Source organism: Pimephales promelas, chromosome 3, assembly GCF_988280905.1.
Source record: "Pimephales promelas chromosome 3, fPimPro1.hap1.1, whole genome shotgun sequence".
Lineage (NCBI taxonomy): Eukaryota > Metazoa > Chordata > Actinopteri > Cypriniformes > Leuciscidae > Pimephales > Pimephales promelas.
This window is the reverse complement of record NC_142771.1, coordinates 4,069,816-4,084,733: the sequence shown is the minus strand read 5'-3', so window position 1 is coordinate 4,084,733 and position 14,918 is coordinate 4,069,816. Positions and strand designations below refer to the sequence as shown.

Here is a 14,918-nt window from a genome sequence, read left to right as displayed (position 1 = left end):
AATGGCGGCCCGCCTATTTCACTCAGGAAACTTGTCAATAAAACAAACTTTGAAATGTTTATATGATACTGGAAATCAAGGGTGAAACTGTTTATAATGTAGGCAGACAGCAATCTCATTCAACGTCAGTCGTGTGTGTGGTGAAATTTAATTTACTAAGGCGTTTAAAAGCTCTATTGAGAAAATTAAAACATGGATAGTGCAATAAGCAAACAATGCTTCATGGCTTTTAGAAATATAACTCTTGATCCAAGCAGAATCAGCAGAAAATAAAAAAGAACAATACATTTTTGATAAAATGAGTAAGGATTAAAAAATGACATGAAGCTAATATAAACATTGAGTAAAAGAGAAAGATCTCTCTCTCTCTGACTTAGGCCGTGTGTCCACCAAAGCCTTTTTAGCCAGCTGAGAACGCTAGACACTCTGCTGAAGATGCCGTGCTTTGGGCGCTTGAAAGCGTAGCGTTTTTTCCGTTGAGACGTTTCGTTGCTATGATACAGAATATCCGCAGAAGTTTGAATGTTGTGACAGTTGGTCGGTGTGGTATTAGTCCCGCCCCTCCTCCACTGTGATTGGACGGCAGGGTAAAAAGTGACAGTGATGAGCGCTGCGTTTTATCCAAAGTTGAACATTTTTCAACTCCCAGCGACCAGTAAAATCGCTGGGCGCTCGGCGCTTCAGCGTGGAAAAAAATGCTCAGCGCCTCGGTACGCTCATGGCGTTTAAAAACCGCGGCGCTCCCATTGAAAACAATTGAAAACATACGCCAGGCGCGAGGAAAAACGCGTTGGTGGACACACGGCCTTAGAAAAGCCAAAGCATTTCAAGAGAAGAAGAGAAGAACAGTGTCCAGTTTCATAGATACTTAAAAAGTATATCTTGTGTTTGTATGGAAAAGAAGTGGAAGAGAAACTACATGGGTTAAAAAGTAATACCAGATTCACGTCTCTATTAAAAGTGTTACGGCATTCTTCTCTAATGTGAATTTTTTGGTACTCTTTCAGTTCATCTTCTGTACTGAAGGACTTCATGCACTGAAACACACACCGCCGTGTCTTTTCTGCTGTACTGATCTTTCTTCAGAATGAGAAGCAGAAGTGATTTCAGAGAGAAAGCCTAGACCGCTTCTTCTCAGTGTGAACTAAGAGATGATTTGTGTGTGGGGCTTTTCTCCAGTGTGGATCCTCATGTGAGCAGTAAGGGTTACTGATCGTGTGAAACTCTTTCTGTCAAGTGTGTATCATCTTGTGTGTTTTCAGAGAAGATAACAGACTGAATCTCTTGTCACAGTGTGAACATTTGTAAGGTTTTTCTCCAGTGTGGATCCTCTCATGTGTTTTCAGAGAAGATGACACACTAAATCTCTTGTCACAGTGTGAACACTTGTAAGGTTTTTCTCCAGTGTGGATCCTCTTATGTGTTTTCAGATTTGCTGTCTGACTGAATCTCTTGTCACATTGTGAACACTTGTAAGGTTTTTCTCCAGTGTGTATTCTCTGGTGTTGTCTTAAACGGCAAACTGAAATGAAAGTCTTCTCACACTCAAAGCACATGTACTCTCTCACACCAGTATGAGTTTTTTGATGTGCATGTAAATATGTCAGCAGTGAAAAACTCTTTCCACACACAGAACATGAATGCGGCTTCTCTTTCGAATGAACTGTCAGGTGTGACTTCAGGCTTGATGCCCTGATAAATGTCTTTCCACATTGATCACATGTGAACGGCTTCTCTCCGGAGTGAACTCTCATGTGAACATCAAGACTTTGTTTGGTTGTGAAACTCTTTCCACACTGATCACATGTGAACGGCTTCTCTCCGGTGTGGATCCTCATGTGAATCTTAAGACTTTGTTTGGATGCGAGACTCGTTCCACACTGAGTGCAGGTGAAAGATTTATTGGCTCTTCTTTTCTTTAAAAATGTATTTTTAGTCTTTGAGCGACTCAAAGGTTTTTCTCCATGTTGGACATGATGTTCCTCCTTCACTTCACTTAGTTCTTCTCTCTCCTCCTCCATTTCACACAGTTCTTCTCTCTCCTCCTTCACTTCACTCAGTTCTTCACTCTCCTCCTTCACTTCCACCTGGTCTGAAATGAAAGAAAATGGTTTAATTTAATTTTCAGCAAAATAATTCAGAGAGAGAGAAGTATGAAAGTGAGCCCTGATGTAATACCAGAAATTACTAGTAGACAACTGCTATAAAATATCATAATTCTGGTACATATGATTTTATGACACAATTATATAATGTAACATTAACATTTATACAATATTGCTGTTTAAAGCACGTCGACAAAAAAACCCGCATATGATAATGGTTAGCGTTGGCTCCTCCTCTGTCCCATTGAGTTTTAATAGACACCCTAAAGGCCCATGTACAGCGGAACCCGACCAATTCATTCAAATTCGTAGGATTTGTCTAAACCCCAGGGATGGGTAGGTTTAGGGTTGGAGTCAGGGGTGCGTCATTCGTTCAAATTCATAGGAATTGGGCAACTCGTAAAATATGTGCGATTCAGCAACATCTCTGGTGTTAAATTAACACTTAAAATTGTGATTTTTATAAACTCTGAGCGTGTTAAATGAACACTGAAGAAGTGTTAAAGTTAATGAGATAATTAAGTGAATAATTGAGTGATGATTGAGCATTATTGAAGACACCTGATGTTAACAAGCAGAATCTCTGAAGGAGAAAACCGGAATTTTATGTCACCATTATTGTGATCAGTGTTTGCTTTAGCTGGGCTTTTGACCCCTACATCATTAACTTTAGATTTTGTTTGGCTGCAGTATGTGAGTTATAACAGCCAGATGAACAAATACAAAACGTGATCTGATGGTGATGGTTGTGTTTTAACTTAATCATTATTTCACAATTTTTTAACCTGAATCACTGAACTCATATAGAGCCTAATTTCTGAGTTAGGTTTACTTTATTAATCATAGCAGCAGTGACCTTGTACTGCATACTATTTGTAATGTTTACAATGTATTCAAAGTAATTTCTTAAAAGTTTCTCTTACTCAATTAATAAAAAATAAGACAGCCATCAATAATTGGCCTGTGGATCTCAACAATGGTGACAATAATAAAGCATGTTGCAGTGCATTCTGGGTGCCACCAATCAAAACTCATTCATGGCTCCCATCAGGCATTGGTGCATGAATAAATAATGAGCTTATGTTCCGAGGTGAGCTTTTTGTCACCATTGCTGAGATTTATACGCTAATTATTGATGTCTGTGTGTGCCTACATAGTTTTTTTTATTCGATTGTATAGATTTCATTGAAAAGGCTAAAAATGGTATGTTCTAAAATGACCATGCTGTTAAAATCCATTAGGTAAATTTAACTCAGGATTTATGCTCTTGATAAGTTCAGCAATTAAGGTCAATTAATGATTATGTTAAAACACAACCAACACCACCAAATCACCTTTTCTATTTGTTCATCTGTCTGTTATAGTAACTCGTGGCCTCAAGATATTGATAGAGGCCATGAGTTACTATCTTGAGGCCACGAGTTACTATCTTGAGGCCACGAGTTACTATCTTGAGGCCACAAGTAACTATCTTGAGGCCACGAGTAACTATCTTGAGGCCACGTGTTACAATCTTGAGGCCACGGGTTACTATCTTGAGACCATGAGTTTCTATCTTGAGACCACGAGTTACTATCTTGAGGCCACGAGTTTCTATCTTGAGGCCGCGAGTTTCTATCTTGAGGCCGCGAGTTACTACCTTGAGGCCGCGAGTTACTATCTTGAGGCCACGAGTTACTATCTTGAGGCCACGAGTTTCTATCTTGAGGCCACGAGTTTCTATCTTGAGGCCACGAGTTTCTACCTTGAGGCCGCGAGTCCACGAGTTACTACTTTGAGGCCGCGAGTTACTACCTTGAGGCCACGAGTTACTATCTTGAGGCCACGAGTTTCTATCTTGAGGCCACGAGTTACTATCTTGAGGCCGCGAGTTACTATCTTGAAGCCACGAGTTACTATCTTGAGGCCACGAGTTACTATCTTGAGGCCGCGAGTTACTATCTTGAAGCCACGAGTTACTATCTTGAGGCCACGAGTTTCTACCTTGAGGCCACGAGTAACTATCTTGAGGCCACGTGTTACAATCTTGAGGCCACGAGTTACTATCTTGAGGCCGCGAGTTACTATCTTGAGGCCACGAGTTACTATCTTGAGGCCACGAGTTACTATCTTGAGGCCGCGAATTACTACCTTGAGGCCGCGAGTTACTACCTTGAGGCCACGAGTTACTATCTTGAGGCCGCGAGTTACTACCTTGAGGCCGCGAGTTACTACCTTGAGGCCACGAGTTACTATCTTGAGGCCGCGAGTTACTACCTTGAGGCCACGAGTTACTACCTTGAGGCCGCGAGTTACTACCTTGAGGCCGCGAGTTACTACCTTGAGGCCGCGAGTTATTATCTTGAGGCCGCGAGTTACTACCTTGAGGCCACGAGTTACTATCTTGAGGCCGCGAGTTACTATCTTGAGGCCGCGAGTTACTACCTTGAGGCCACGAGTTACTACCTTGAGGCCGCGAGTTTCTACCTTGAGGCCGCGAGTTACTATCTTGAGGCCACGAGTTATAATTTATAATTTTCACGTCCTGCTCAACGTTATTTAAATAGCAAAAGCATTTTCCCCCATTTGTTCACCCATGGGTATGTGTTGAAAACGAGGAGTGTGTTCAGGCGCACTGTTGGCACATTGCTATTTTGAGCAAACCGAAATAGACCAACAAAAACCTGGTCTAAAGTAAATGACACAGTATTTTTTTGTTGTTTATAGACCTTTTGCGCTAGATTATGTGCTTAGATAGTTAAAGTAGGGCCCTTAATGTAAGAATGGCTGTATGCGGGTGGGCGAGAAACATCATGAATAATGCTTTGATTCACACCTGAATCCCGCCTCTTCCCAGTGTGGATCATCTCATGTGTTTTCAGAGTTGTTGATCGATTGAATCTCTTGTCGCAGATTGAACACTTGTAAGGTTTTTCTCCAGTGTGGATCCTCTTATGTGTTTTCAGATTTGATGTCTGACTGAATCTCCTGTCGCAGTGTGAACACTTGTAAGGTTTTTCTCCAGTGTGTATTCTCTGGTGTTGTCTTAAACGGCACGCTGAAATGAAAGTCTTCCTACACTCGAAACACATGTACTCTCTCACACCAGTATGTATTTTCTCATGTTTATGTAAATATTGCAGCAGTGAAAAACTCTTTCCACACACAGAACATGAATGCGGCTTCTCCTTCGTATGAACTGTCAGGTGTTTCTTCAGGTTTGTTGATCCATCAAATGTTTCGCCACGTTGATCACATGTGAACGTCTTCTTTCTAGTATGAACTCTCACATGAACATGAAGATTATGTTTGTATGTGAAACGTTTCCCACACTGAACACACATATGTGGCTTTTCTCCAGTGTGGATTCTCATGTGTCTGTTAAGGCATGTTGATTGCCTGAAACTCTTCCCACACTGATCACATGTGTATGGTTTCTCTCCAGTGTGGATCCTTGTGTGTTTGTTCAGATGTGATTTTTGTCTGAAACTCCTCCCACATTGATCACATGAGAATCGCTTCTCTCCAGTATCAACTCTCTTATGACTTTTAAGATTATGTTTGGCTGTGTAAGATTTCTTGGCTCTTCCTTGCTTTAAAAATGTCTTTTTAGTCTTTGAGCGTCTCAAAGGTTTTTCTCCAGGTTTGACATGTTTCTCCTTCACTTCACTCAGTTCTTCACTCTCCTCCTTCACTTCCATTAGGCCTGAAATGAAAGAAAAAGGTTTCATTACATTTTCAGTACATCAAAATAACTCAAATAGAGAAGTATACTATAATAGCAGAAAGTACTAGTAGACAACTTCTGGTGGGTTTTCATAAATTAAATGCATGAATGAGGTACATAGATGTTTCAATTATTATTTTCAAGGCATTTTAGGCACAAATACATATATCTCGATATTTGTTAGGAGTTTTTCCGATAACAGTACTTAGCAAAAATCGTACGAGTTAGCCACCTCGCAAAATTTGAACGAATTGCCGTGAGATCGGGTTGGAGGACGCCTACAGCTGTAACTTTAGTTACTTTACTTACTTTATAGTTACATTTGGATTCATTATCAGTCACTGTTGAATTTGTTTTTTTTTCTTTAAAGAATCCGCAAAATGTGACCACTTATGATCACTGAAGTGTCTTTAACCAGTTAATGAACTACATTTTTATAAGCCTTATCTGTGTTCTACATTTTTCATTTCACTCAACCCTGTTATTTCTGACATGATTTTTCTCCTTTCAAAAACAGAGCATTTCTTTATATTTCAGAACGAATATCTTTTTACACAAACTAGTGTTGTCTGCATTTATCAACCCTGTTACCAATGTTATTATAAGAAGAATAATCTCTTTAATCCTCTGGGCTCTGAGGGTATTTTGGGGCCTGAAGAAGTTTTGTCGTGCCCTGACGTTTGTGCTTTTTTCAGTTGCTTAAAGAAATCTTAATAGCTTAAGTCTGATTACACTGTATTCAACACAAACAGGGCTACTGTAATATGTGAGCAACATGCACATAAACCAAAAAATATAGTTTTTAGTATAGTTTAGTATAAATATAGTATAGCAAACTAAAATTTTAAGTCACTGAAATATATAGTGGCCATATAGTTTTGGGGAAAGTTACTTTGAAAAAAAAAAAGAAGCATTACAATGTTGCATTACTCTCTTAAAAAATAACTAATTGCATTACTTAGTTACTTTTTAAGAAAAGTAATGCATTGTTACTTTTGCATTACTTTTTCTGGGCTTGCTTGTTTTTTATGACAAAAAAAGTTATATTTTTGGAAAATGTCAAGACCCTTTCAAACCAAAATTGGAATAACCATCAGGCTAAAGGAAATGCGAATTAACGTTAGAAATGCGAGGTTGGCGGTCACAGCCGTGGATGACGTGACGAAAAATAATATTTTCATAAAATCGGGCGGGTGGCGGTTGAACTAATCAAATGATTGTTAGGTCTGCTGGACTGGTATAAAATTAATTGCATTGTCTGCCTGAAATAGACACGCTCTCTTCCGATGCTATCAAAATTAAGGGGAGTCTTCAGAACAAGCTCATCCTAGTCATCACCCTGACATGACAATGCGTAGAGTTAATTCACCTGTAATGTCAAGGACATATTTTATTCAAGCTTTCTTTCTTTTTGCAAAAAAAAGTGCAATAGGCATTAAAGTAGTTCACTTTAAAAAAAAAAAAAACTTTTGCTGATAATTTACTCACCCCCATGTCATCCAAGATATCCATGTCATTCTTTCTTCAGTCGAAAATAAATTATGGTTTTTGATGAAAACATTCCCGGATTTTTCTCCATATAATGGACTTAACTGGCCACCAAACAGTTCAAGGTCCAAAAGACAGTTTCAGTGCCAACTGCTCGAACTCGTTCATCAAAATGAACGAATCATTTTTTGAGTCATTTGGTTCATTCAACGAACAAAATTGACTCGGAAAAAGATTTGTTCATTTTGATGAACGAGTTCGAACAGGAGAGTCATGAACGTGGTGAGCATTTGAGCATATAAAACTTAAAGGTTCTCTAAGCGATCCTGGGTGTTGACGTTCGGAATATTTTCAAACAAATCGGAGGCTAGCTAGACCCGCCCTCCTCCGCATCTCATCTCCTCCCCCTCCCTTCCCTTCCGTCGTTCCTGAAATAATTGTGAACGTGCATTTCTAGCAAATTATATCCTTGTGTGGGTTTGGCGAACATAAGCGTCAATTTAGAAGAAAAAAACAATTTAACGTTACCCACCTGTCCAGCAAAAACAGAGCAACCTTAATGTCGGACTGGAAGCCCTTCTGCCGCCGGAGTTCTCGCCATCGTTAAAAAGCTTTGCTACCGATGTAAATTCGGAACTTCGCACGTTCTTTATCCGACTCCTTCTTTTTAATTTGTTCTTCAGAACGACGTCTATTTGGTCGTGTCGGCCATTTTTCAAACTTCCCTCTGATGCTTCTCTCTCCTTCACATACACCCCCTTCATGTGCACGCGCACTAACCCCCTAGACCCACCATCAAATACTTCTTGCCAGTGATTGGCTGGAACACTGTTTGTTAGGTTTCGTGGTCCGGGTAAGACATGATTGTTTTTGTTGCCGTTTGTGGAGCCTGCGGTGTCTACAGAGACCGCGTTTTTTTACAGTGTGTTTAGGGGACAGGCAGCTAGCCGATAGTGAGGAGACGTTTGATGTATGTGACAAAAAATGTTTTGGCCCCACATCGCTTAGAGAACCTTTAAACTCTGTTTTTTTTTAAATGAGCGATCGTTTCGCTTGATAAGACCCTTATTCATCGTCTGGAATCATTTAAAGCCCTTTGAACAGTTTGCAGTTTGCACTGAAGGTGTCTTTTGGACCTTGAACCGTTTGGTTACCAGTATAGTGCATCAAATGGAGAAAAATCCTGAAATGTTTTCATCAAAAACCTTATTTTCTTTTCGACTGAAGAAAGACATGGACATCTTGGATGACATGGGATTGAGTAAATTATCAGCAAAAGTTTTTTTTTTTTTTTCCAAGTTAACTGCTCCTTTAACTAGCGGTAGGCTAAATAGCAGCATGTTGAAATTTTGTACCAAACTGCATTTTTTACTAGAATGATAAAATTGTACAGTAACCTAATCAAGTAAGGTCAGGTTTGCCAATGTGCATTTCGTTTAGACTTTTTATTTATTTTTGTCCCTGTGCGTCGACGGAGACGGAGTTCACTGCTGATATTTTGGGGACGCATCCAACATAGCCCATAGGCTATACTAGTAGGGACTTTATCCTCTAAATATCTTTGCTGCATTGAATCAGTATCCTTTCTAGAGCAGGCAAGAGCTTTCTAACCTCACAGCTCGAGTCCGCAATGCCTTTCATCGCGCATTGACCTTAAAACATTCAGTGGATGGCGGGCGGGTGCGGCTTTGAAAATTGATAAAAAACGTTGGATGGCGGACAGATGATGAGTTTAGTGATGCGGTTGTGGATGAAATAAAAGCCCATCCGTGCATTTCTAATTCACGCATGTACTGTAGAGGGCGCCGTTCAAACAAACCCTTTATCTCTGCAGCCGTTTTGGACAACAGTGTTTTTTGCTAGCTTCAGCCCGACGCATTTATCATTTTCACGTCCTGCTCAACGTTGTTTAAATAGCGAATGCATTTTGACCCATTTATTCGCCCATGGTAATGTGTTGATCTGAAAACGAGGAGTGTGTCCAGGCGCATTGTACACCTGGTGTAAAGCAAATTAAATATCATGAATAATGCTGCGATTCACACCTGACTCCCGCCTCTTCCCAGTGTGAACTCTCGTGTGATGCCTAAGAGTTGGTTTGAGTCTGAAGCTCTTTCCACACCGATCACTTGAGTGCGGCTTCTCTCTAGTGTGGATCCTCTCATGTGTTTTCAGAGTTGTTGATCGATTGAATCTCTTGTCGCAGTCTGAACACTTGTAAGGTTTTTCTCCAGTGTGGATCCTCTCATGTGTTTTCAGAGTTGTTGATCGATTGAATCTCTTGTCGCAGTCTGAACACTTGTAAGGTTTTTCTCCAGTGTGGATCATCTCATGTGTTTTCAGATTTGATGTCTGACTGAATCTCCTGTCGCAGTGTGAACACTTGTAAGGTTTTTCTCCAGTGTGGATCCTCTGGTGTTGTTTTAAATGGCACGCTGAAATAAAAGTCTTCTCACACTCAAAGCACATGTACTCTCTCACACCAGTGTGTATTTTTTGATGTGCAAGTAAATATTGCAGCAATGAAAACCTCTTTCCACACACAGAACATGAATGTGGCTTCTCCTTCGTATGAACTGTCAGGTGTTTCTTCAGGCTTGTTGATCCATCAAATGTTTTGCCGCATTGATCACATGAGAACGTCTTCTCTCCAGTGTGAACTCTCATGTGAACATCAAGATTATGTTTGGCTGTGTAACTCTTTCCACACTGAGTGCAGGTGAATGATTTTTTGGCTCTTCTTTTCTTTAAAAATATATTTTTTGTCTTTGAGCGACTTAAAGGTTTTTCTCCAGGTTTGACATGATGTTCCTCCTCCACTTCTCTCAGTTCTTCTCTCTCCTCCTTCACTTCCATCAGGCCTGAAATGAAAGAAAAAGGTTTCGTTTAATTATTTTCAGCACTTTAAAATAATTCAGAGAGAGAAATATGAAAGTGAGCCCTGATGTAATAGCAGAAAGTACTAGTAAAACTGCTATAAAATATTAACATAATTCAGGTGTGTTTTTATAAATTAATTGCATGGATGAGATACATTGATCTTTCAATTTTTATCATAGACCATTTCAACGGCTATTAGTAGATCCGGTCAGTTACAGCGCACATTCGAAACAACGGCGGGAGGCACTTTATTTACGGCAATTGTGCGATCATTTTCTTATTCATGCGAATAAAACATGACAAAATTAAAATGAGGAGCATGTTGTTTGGTGGTTGGATGTTCTCTCAGACCCTGAACTAACTTGCTCTCAGAAATCAAAGCGTTTAGATTTCGGAAAAACGCGCATGAATTGCAGCAGAAGTGAGAAGGATTTTCCAGATCAGAAAATCAACGTGCCGAAAAGTTCTGCAGTGAGGATTGATAATGACCTCCCTTGGGACTCATAATGTGAACAAAACATACTGTGAAATGAATGAAATGTGTTTAAGTTGTTGTGAAGCATTTTGTTTTCATACAAGTATTTATACATAAGAAATTTGCTGTAAATAAAAGCAGTTGAAAGAGAGAGGATGTTTCTTTTGTTTATCAATTTATAAATATATACAGTAGTCAAAACATTTGAAGTGGATCAAAACCTTTCATCAACGTTATGCATTCATTTTGGCCCGTTCGTGTCTTAGGACAACGCCGATTAACTTTTTTGATCCACTTCAAATGTTGACTACTACAGGGGATTCTCCAATAATTCGAAAATTGTGAATATTATGAAAACTTTTTCACAATATTCTAATTTTAAATTTGGGGTTTTTATAAGCTGTAAGCCATAATCAACAAATTTAATACAAATAAAACCTTGAAATATCTCACTTTGCATGTAATATGTCTATAAAATATATTAGTTTCACCTTTTAAGTTGAATTACTTAAGTTAACTTTTGCACAATATTCTAATTTTACGAGTTATGTGACTATACTTGAAAACCATAAAACAACATTTTACATTCAAGGACCTAAAAAGTGTTTTCTTTTTGTTTAAATCTCAATTGGAAAATTATTAATCTGCACGCATCTACATTTCTCTTAAATGACTGATACAGGTTTATAAATTAAAGAATAAAGGCATTAATTTGCATTCCCCTTATATTTATTTGTGACCACCATAGGCGGCTAATGAAGCCTATAGGCTACTTACTCCCATAGTTTACAGCATTAGTTAAGAGATTTGTTTTCCTTCCGAAAATTTGCCATGTATTGTACCTGATATCCAAAATAATCAATATTGAATCGTAATCGAAATCGAATTGCAAGCTGGTGAATCGAAATTGAATCGAATTGTGAAATCTGTGTCAAAATACCCAGCCCTACTAAAGACCTAAGCTACCGTTAAAAAGTTTTAGATCTGTAATATTTTTTTTAAATAAGTCTCTTCTGTTCATCAAGGTTGCATTTGTTTGATCCAAAATACAGCAGTGATATTGTGAAATATTTGTACAATTTAAAACAAACGTTTTTCTATTTAAATATACATTTAAAGTGTAATTTATTCCTCTGAATTGTCAGCATCATTACTCCAGTGTCACATGATCCTTCAGAAATCACTCTAACATGATGATGAAGAAACATTTGTGATTATTATTAATGTGGAAATCAGTTGTGTAGATTTTGTTTTCGGGATTGTTTGATGAACGGAAAGTATTTCATTTATAGCACAACATTTATCGTAAAAATAAAGATTTTGTGACATTATAAATGTCTTGACTGTCAGTTTTGATAATAAGGCATCCTTGAATAAAAGTATTAATTTCTTTAAAACAAACAAACAAAACAAAACTTTTAAACGGTAGAGTATAATATTACAAAAGCTTTCTATTTCAGATAAATGCTGTTGTTTTGAACTTTCTAATCAAAGAATCCTGAAAAAACTTTCACACGACTGTTTTCAACATTGATAATCATAAATGTTTCTTGAACAGAAAATCATAATATTAGAGTGATTTCTGAAGGATCATGTGACAAAAGATTTACATCACAGAAATAAATGGCATTTTAAAAATATATCCAAATCGAAAACAATTATTTTAAAATTGTACAAATTTCTCGCATTATTACTCTTTCTACGAAATTGTATCCATCCATTAATGGTAATGATAATTAGCTGAGCCAGGATAAACTACACATATCTTTAGTTTCATACAGATTAGCCTACATTGCAGGAGAATATTTGTTTGAATATCCAAAATATAATATAATATAAACTATATTGAGAAATGTCCAACATTTCGGTAACATGGCTGCAAAAATTGTATAACTGTAAAATAAAGGAGCTAATATTTAATTTGACCTGATTTTGACAATCATTATGAGAGTTTCTTAAATAACAATAAAATTCTGTACCCATTTAACAAAAAAGTGATGAAGTGCTTGAATGTTTCTAACATGAATGTTCTCCAGCATCATGAATGAATGAAGAATAAACACCAACCTCTTTGTTCTTCAGGACCTTCAGTGTGTTTCATTCTGCAGGGTTCTGGATCACTCATGTTCTCACTGTCCTCTTTAATAAACTCAGTCTTTGCAGATTTCAGCTCTTCCTGATGCTCTGATGATCGTCTTTACTTGTAGCTGATTTACTTGTAGCTTCACTGATGATGAATAAAAGTGTGAGGAGCTGATCTGCCCAAATAAAAAATAAAAAATGTATCAGTTACTTAGGCTTTATACCAATTGATAACAGAATAGAAATAAATGTAAATTCTTCCAATTATTAATAATGGTTTTTATAGAATATTATACACTTACAGAAATATATGTAGTGGAGTACAGGGCACAACCAAACTCGGGTCTAGTTGAAATACCCTTGTTTTAAATATTTCCACACATGCTAACATGACGAAACTTAGTGTAGCACGGTTTGGCAAATTATGGTATGTAATTTGCATTACAGACATGTCCGATTCATTAAAATTAATCAAAATTAAACAATTTAAATATTAAAATTCATTCATTCACAGACAGCTTACGAAGAACTAATAAAGATCTTCATCGCTGGCAAAATTATGATGCATATTAGCTTTGACTGGACTGTACTGTAGGTCCACGGCCACTTCCTGATGTGCTTAAATCTTCCTGTTACGACTCCAAGTCGAGTGTGAATTAAAGCGCTTCAGATTCAGTGCGTGAGGAAACATTCAAACTGAATCGCGAACCGATTTAGACAGATCTGTCAAGTTGTTTGATGAAGTCTTTGAAGAGAATCGACTCAAAAGAGTGATTCATTAGTGAATCGAACATCGCTCGTGCCCATAATTTAAGATACAGCGCGCTTGGAATAAACTATGTGTACTAAATGTACTTCGTTATACCCACCTCTGCTCACAACAAACATCGAAACAAACCAACACACACTCGCTCAGGTCCGAATGAACTCCACATATTCTCCTCAGACTCGCTGCTGCTGCACTAAATGTGTATTTTCAGGAGGAAGACGCCGGAAAAGACGCACAAGTATCGCTGTGATCGATGAAAACAACACAGAAATGAGTCTGTCGCTTAATCAAACTGTATAAAGTGCGTGTAATGGTTTTGTAAATGCGAGAAATACTACTGAACTCACCTCAGAAAACTCTTCTTCTTCTTCTGTTGATATTTACGGCAGACTAGAACTACAATGGCGTATTGCTGCCCTCTTCAGTTCAGTTAGAGGAATTAATGCAGAATTTACGGTTTACATCTTCTTCTTCTTCTTCTTCTTCTTCTTTTTTTATTGGCGGTTGGCAAACAACTTTTAGGTGTGCATTACCGCCACCTTCTGATATGGAGTGTGGATCAAAATAGCTTTTCCTCACTGCCCTTTAAATATAAATACATAAAACCATAATAACACCAATACATAACTTTAATAAATATTCATTAACATCATTAATATTCATACATTATCAATAAATACAATTTCCTAAGACAACAAAATGTATATCCTTCTATTAAGACCTGTTTTATTCAAAAAGACAAATATGGCTCTATATCCTACATGACCTGAATTCATTTGTAATAATTCCTTCATATCCAATCTAATTTTTTCTTTTCTCAACCAGTTTCTCAGCCTCATCCTTTCCTCATTATACTTTTGACAATAAATAATAACATGCTCTACTGTTTCTTTGATATTACAGATCTCACACATCCCAGTTTCATGTTTCCCTATTAACTTCAGTGTACTATTCAGTCCAGTATGCCCAAATCTCATTCTTGAAATAATGTCACGGTTTACATCTGCAGTCAGTTTCCCTCTTTGAATGACAAAAATACACTATTACCAGCTAATATACACAAACATTTATTTTTACTAACCCACAGGCCCAGAAAATTGTTAGTGTGCTAGTTGTGGTCTCCATTTTTTTATGTAGTCTCTATTATAGGCTACACAGTAACACTTTAGAATACGGTTCCTTCGTTAATGAATAACTACACAAGAACTAATGAGTAACACAATATTAACAATCTAGTAACTACTATTAACTAACAAGAAACTCTGATTAACGAACTAGTAAGTAATAGCGCACAAACGAAAGTGGTAGTTCACTATTAAGTAATCAATAACTACTATTTTTTTAATACTTCCCAGAGAACTACTGGAAAAGTTTATTAACAATCTAGTAACTACTATTAACTAAAAGAAACTC

At 37.6% G+C, this 14,918-nt stretch overlaps 1 protein-coding gene across 1 annotated transcript; it reads right to left on the bottom strand.

The window, feature by feature from the left end:
* Nucleotides 1-129: 129 nt before the first annotated feature.
* On the bottom strand, nucleotides 130-5,058 carry LOC120475441 (uncharacterized). Its single transcript, XM_089129219.1, has 2 exons — nucleotides 4,921-5,058; nucleotides 130-2,092 (listed from the first exon to the last, which is right to left on the bottom strand). The coding sequence occupies exons 1-2, from the start codon at nucleotides 4,949-4,951 to the stop codon at nucleotides 1,233-1,235; spliced, it is 891 nt and encodes a 296-aa protein (XP_088985345.1). The 5' UTR covers nucleotides 4,952-5,058; the 3' UTR covers nucleotides 130-1,232.
* Between the last annotated feature and the right edge of the window lie 9,860 nt (nucleotides 5,059-14,918).